At 38.7% G+C, this 6,000-nt stretch overlaps 1 protein-coding gene across 2 annotated transcripts in view; it reads right to left on the reverse strand.

Annotated features, from left to right (window-relative positions):
- dok6 (docking protein 6) overlaps positions 1–2,910 on the reverse strand; it is a 60,013-nt gene extending 57,103 nt beyond the window's left edge. For both annotated transcript variants that reach the window (XM_015000185.2, XM_015000184.2), the window contains exon 1: positions 2,590–2,910. In XM_015000185.2, the coding sequence (XP_014855671.1) occupies positions 2,590–2,655 (66 nt within the window). In that variant the 5' untranslated portion in view covers positions 2,656–2,910. The remainder of the gene's footprint in view (positions 1–2,589) is intronic.
- Positions 2,911–6,000: the final 3,090 nt, after the last annotated feature.

Consider the following 6,000-nt stretch of genomic DNA (forward strand, 5'->3'; position numbering starts at 1 on the left):
TCCAATTTAACACCTTAATTGTATATATTTTCCCCCTACAGAGAGAAAAGGCTGCACACCAATTTCAGCGCACAGACGCCTAAAACTACCTAGTTATCACTTGATTTTGTCTGAATCAGAATGTTAATCATGCTGGAATAACTAACCCTACCGTGTAAAGATAAATCCTTTCAGCCTGCCCACACTGGGGTCTTCCGAGGCTATCGCAGCATGACTTTTTCTATGATGAAACAGCAGCAAGCGGCTGAAGGGAGTGGGCGATCAGGACACAAACAGTTTTTTTTTTTTTCCTCAGCAAACAGCAGGGATGAGATGCAGAGCTGGCAGCGATATGGCATCCACACCTCAAGCACAGCCAACACGGCTCCTCGCTCGCCTTGGAAAGTCATAGGCCATCCACGGTTAAAATAGTTTATGCAAAAAAAGCAAATAAACTGACTCGAGTGGATCCAAGCTGGTTCGCACATTGACAACTAAACTCTTTGTGTGTTTGTGGGCTGCTATGAGAGCATTTAGGAAAAAGAAGAAAAAAAAATCTGCAAAATTACAGTATTAATTTGCATATGTTTATATTTGAAACAGAAAAATATTCCCCCTGCTTCTAATATTCTGGTTCTGATTGTTACCATGAGGTTTTTCATATAATATTAGGAAAATATAGAAGCATACACTAAATTCATGGGTTGTTGTTCAAATGCACAAAAAGTAACATATCCTCTTCTAAATAGAGTGATACAAGTATGCAAAGCAATTATTAACTGGATAGTCAGGCTACCTGCTCAAGTTGTCACTTGCATCTTCCGTCCTATAATTTTACAGGTTTGTCATCATAAGCGAGGGGTGCCACACATTTTGGTTTTGAGCTTCAAAAAGGTCTTTGCTTTTCAAATCAAAACAAATTAGTCTATTTTGTATGAGAAGAAAAAAGTTTAGAGGGATGTCTTTCAGTCAGACGAGCTACAGTGCACAGCAGGCTTGAGAAGTTGCTTTTATTATTAATGGGACAAAAATGGTGGAACCTTCGGCACTTCCTCATTAAAAAAAAAAAAAAGACTTAAAAGAATGGTTTCAGAATCAGAATTTATCCTAAATGTTTAGCAGCTCTGAGACGATAGCTGGAAATAAATTTGTGAAAAAGCCCCAATGTAGCATTAAAAAATGATAGCATTACAAATTCTTTTTAAAAACTTTTTCACTCTTATTCCAACGCAATCTTTAATGAGTTGAGAAACAAACAGATCCCAGAGAGGACAATATATGAAAACCAAAGAGCAGCAGCAACGAGTTGGTTGCAAAAGTGTGCACACCATTCAAATTGTACTTTGTTGAACCACCTTTAAGCTCAATTTCCACATTCTGATTTCTTTGGTAGGAGTCTGTGAGCACCCCTCATCCGGACTTCGAAATATTTACCTGCTATGCCTTGAAAATATTTTCCAATTCTATCATATTGTGGGGACATGTTTTGTGCACAGCCTCTCTCAATGACCCAAAAGATTTTCTGGCTTGACCAGTCCAACACTTTGTACATGAGACCTAAAGGTTTTTGGTCAAAATTGACGTTTATTTAGAATGGTTCACAATCTAATTTGACTTAACAGTCTAGCTCCTGATCAGAAAAAGTGCTCCCAAAGCTTGATGCTGCCACCTCCGTATTTCATCATGGGCATGGCATTTTTCAGCTGTTGCTGTTGTTTTTATCATTCCTACCATCTCTTTTGTATGTTGCCAAAACTTGGCATCATTTTTTTTATTTTTTTTTACAGGGGTGTGTAATCTTGTATCTACTGCCTTCATATAATTTCTTCAACATAGATTAGAGGCTTCTCTTTGTTAATGATTACTCTAAGTTAGCCTCGGATGCTGCTGCAAAAGTGAAAATATTGTTGATGTAGCCAGGTGATGGTGTGAGAGCGAAGACATCATTAGCCCCCGTCATCACACTTCATCAGAGGAGAGGAAGTGTGACCGCTCTGCAGGCATAATGAGCTGGAAGTATGAACAAAAGCAGATGGCTTTATGACCCAGACAATGGGGTGCTTGTGACCGAACTTATATCATTCATTTCAATTTAGGCATTTAGGGCATTTTTTTTCTCTCTCTCTCTCTCTCTCTCTCCTTCTTGCTGGATGTCAGTGCAAGTCCATTACCAAGGCGATGATGAGCTGCTATCACTCTGAATCAGGCAGTCTCTCTCAATGCTGAGATTAATTCGTTGATGCAGAAAGTGTACAGTTAAACTGTGAAGACTGTGTAGTTTTTTTTTTCTTTTTGATATAATAAGTTTGACTTTCTCCAGCAAAATAAAAGTTCTAAACAGCAAAAGCTGCAAACAAATGTATTTTTACAACCACATGACAGCAGCTGTCAGTCATTTCCACAGGTTTCTCTGTATGTCTTTGTTGACAAAGCAGCACCCAAAGAAACTTATCTGCTCCGTTGGAGGAGCCCACAACAGGACGGCTGCTATGGAGCAATTAAGACCTGTTTCTTAATCCAGCTGCCCTTGAGTGCCAACAAATGGAGCTGCTCTCCCTCCACCTCCTTCTCCGCCCGCGGTAGACAGCCAGTGCAACAGTGGCTACTCACCCCCAGTTTCTTACTCCGTATCCTCACGTACCCCTGCTTCACTATGTCGTTGAAGTTGGAAGCCATGGTGAGGGGAAGCGGGTCGCTTCCTATTCGAAAGATGCGGCGAAAAATAAATAGCGTCGTGTATGTTGGCTTTTGGCGAAAGCTTTAACTTGAGGCTACGTCCGTCTGACATCCAACAGGAGGAGAGCAAGCGGTGCGAGCAACCTGCTCCAGTGTCAGCTAGCGCTCAGGCTGGCCGGGCTCAGCGGAGCGATCCATCCGGGAGAGGAGGGAGATACCATTCGTCAGCTGATTCACTGAAGCCGGGGAGAGGTGGGAGGCAGAGGCGCTTCCTGGACCACACCATCCCGGAAGAACGAAGGGGGTGGAGGGGGTCGGGGGGAGGATAGCTGTCGAGGATAACCTGGCTCTGCTATTCTGTTTAGGTTTGAGAAAGACAGACAGACAGACAGATGTTTTCATTATTAGCCCTTTGTTTTAAAAAAAAAATCAACAAAGTAACAAAAAGGTAAGTCAACTTAAAACTTCAAACAACAGGACTGTGGAGGGGTTTTCTAAGTGCAGTCTGGGGAGTATTTACAGTCTTCAGGGGGATCTTATGTGGCCAACTACTACAATCAATAAGAGATTTCCAAGGTATTTGTCTTTAACAAATGTTTTTTTTTCTTCTTTTCAATTTCATTTAAATGCAGTCGTGAACATTCATAGATTTTACTCCAGAGCAGTTTAAGAAAATCACAGTAAATGAGTTTAGCATTTTGAATTTAAACAACAACAACAACAAAAAACGCATGGCTTACAAGTACTTTTAACTTGAGGATTTTGGCCAATGGGACAAAAGGTTTATAAACCACTGGCCAAGGGCAATATTAAAAATCATTTTAAAATGTTTAATCTACATTCAACAGCAGTTTAGGTTGTATGCAAATACTTAATAGTTACTACAGTATCTGAAAACCTGCTAACACATTAACACATCTAAGCTTGAAACCCTTTGTGCTTGGAGGGACATAGACTTTCCACATCTGCAGGCAGACGTATGGAGATGGGCTCCAGGGAAGATCAGTTTCAAGTTTGTTTTTTTGTTTGTTTGTTTGTTTTGTTTTTTGTGTACACAAGTGATGGGTGATATAAATGATCCCAAATATAGAAAGCTGTTCATGTGCTGTGAACAGCTTTCTACAAAGAGACAGAATATTTGTAGTTTCGGGGGCGATATTTATTGGCTTAGAGCCTGCGACCAGTCCCTAAATTTTGGCTTTCTTAATCTGAAAATTTTGGATTACTTAATAAATATGTACTTATTTCAGTCTGCCTTAACAGAGCCTTTACTTATCCATCTCGCAGAAGCATATTATAGACAACACCCATGATAAATAAGTCTGAAATATATGTCTTTTTCACAAAAAGAAGAGTTGACTGACAAAGACAAAAATTGAACATGTTTAACTTACACAGTTGCTGCGTGACATCATTGACTCTTTAAAATACCTTTTTTGTATCATTTTAATGCAGAGTGAACATTTTAAGAAAAAGGTCTTGTGGTTTTTAACAGGATTAAGATCAACAAAATATGATAAAAATCAAAACAGAAATATATTTCTGTTTTGATTTTTATCATATTATCTATTTAAATAGATAGACATAATATTAACCTTCTTGTAAATCTTGAAGAGAATCTGTGGAGTTTTCTGGTGTCAGTAGCACATACGAGGGGGTCCTAGACTGATGTCGAATGCTCAAAAAGGAATGTCAGCGGTCTGTTTCTCTGTACAAAATGTCAAAGTAGAAGGCTAGAGTACCAGTCTTAGTTATGTATGTATGTTTTCTGCTCAACTGCCAGTGATTGCTTAAATTATTGCAGCATAAGGGATATCAGTGAGGCTACGTTGGTTCATCATAAGTGTGCAAAGATAGTTTCTCAAAAAGTGTAATCGCAGGATAGCAACTGTGCCCAGTTTGATTTAAATAATAACTCAAGTCTTCTTAGAAATAGGTCTTTTTGCTGCCTTCAGCTTCTTTGATGTGAGAATTTTTCTGCTTTTCATCATCCTGCATGCTAATAATAATATTATATGGACTCTTAAGTGAATAGATAAGTACGTAAAAAGATGACCTCATTCTTGGAAGGCATAAGTTGTGGATGTATCATACATTTTTCAAATAATATTACTTTTTCATTTTCATCTTTTAAACAGAAGGGACTCACGCTTTGGGCAGTATGCATGGTTAGTATGAGTGCCAGCATCTTTAATAGATATTGTAGCCTATAAATAATTTCTGCTGCCAAGTTTTTACTTTCACAAGTTTTGTTCTTTTTTGTGCATTCTAAGGCATGCACAGTTGAGTTACATGTATGGCATTTAAAACCTTAACACTACTGATTATAAGGTGCATTTGGCTTTATTTTTCTTTAATGAGAGCCATTCTCTTTCAACCTTTGACATTTTGTTTTTGTTAGTCTCCCGACTGAAACATAACATACAGGTTAAACCGCTTTAACATCGCCAAGTTTTCCATGTGATTTCAATTGATCTGGATTGTGGATACTTTTCATAGCCTCATTTCTGTGTAAAGACAAACATGATGCTTCTATTTTCTCACTGTGTGCAAGAAGATTGAATCATGCACAGAAAATTCTAAATCTGTGTTGCAACTGACTAAAGCTACACCACTGGACAGGACACATAAAAAGACCAAAAAGCTAATGTGCAATTTGGAGGTGTGTGTGCTTTTGTCTCCAGCAATGAGGACCGAGTCCACAGGTGAAACCTACGTGGATCTCTCAGTGTGAGAGGGGTACACTCTGTCCAGAGTCTGTGGATTTCTCATTTTATCTGCTTGGTGAAATCATTTTGGTTTCAGCTAATTCAGTGATCAGTGACCAAATGTGCATAAAGGTTACAATAAGATGCTTGGATGGTGGTGTAGTTTTACCATTTTTGCTTTGCAGCAGTAAGGCCTTGCGTTTGCCAGGTCTTTCTAAATGCATGTTCTCTCCTTATTCTTTGGGTTTTATCACACTTTCTTCTTCCCTCAGTTGAAAAACAAAATAATTCAGGCTTCCACCTCTTTATGAGTTATGTGTGTTTTGTTGTATGTTCTGTGTGTCTCTGTTTTGCCACAAAAACACAAACATTGACTGGTGACTCAGCGTCAGCTAGAGATATTCACTGGAAAATGCATTGAACATGGTTGAATGGGGGGCTAATGTCTGCTTCTTCCAGGGTGTTTCCTTCATCCAGAACCAAAAGATGAATATGAATTACCACAATCTCATTTTGTGAATGTTCAAAACAGTTTATGTCATGGCGCTGTCTCAGTTCACTGGGAAAAAAAAAAAAAAAAAAGATTCTTTGCCTGCCAACATATTTGATCAAGTACCTCTTCATTATTTATAGCACT

Source organism: Poecilia mexicana, unplaced genomic scaffold (assembly GCF_051168715.1).
Source record: "Poecilia mexicana isolate PSO_F unplaced genomic scaffold, ASM5116871v1 scaffold_20, whole genome shotgun sequence".
Taxonomy (NCBI): Eukaryota; Metazoa; Chordata; class Actinopteri; order Cyprinodontiformes; family Poeciliidae; genus Poecilia; species Poecilia mexicana.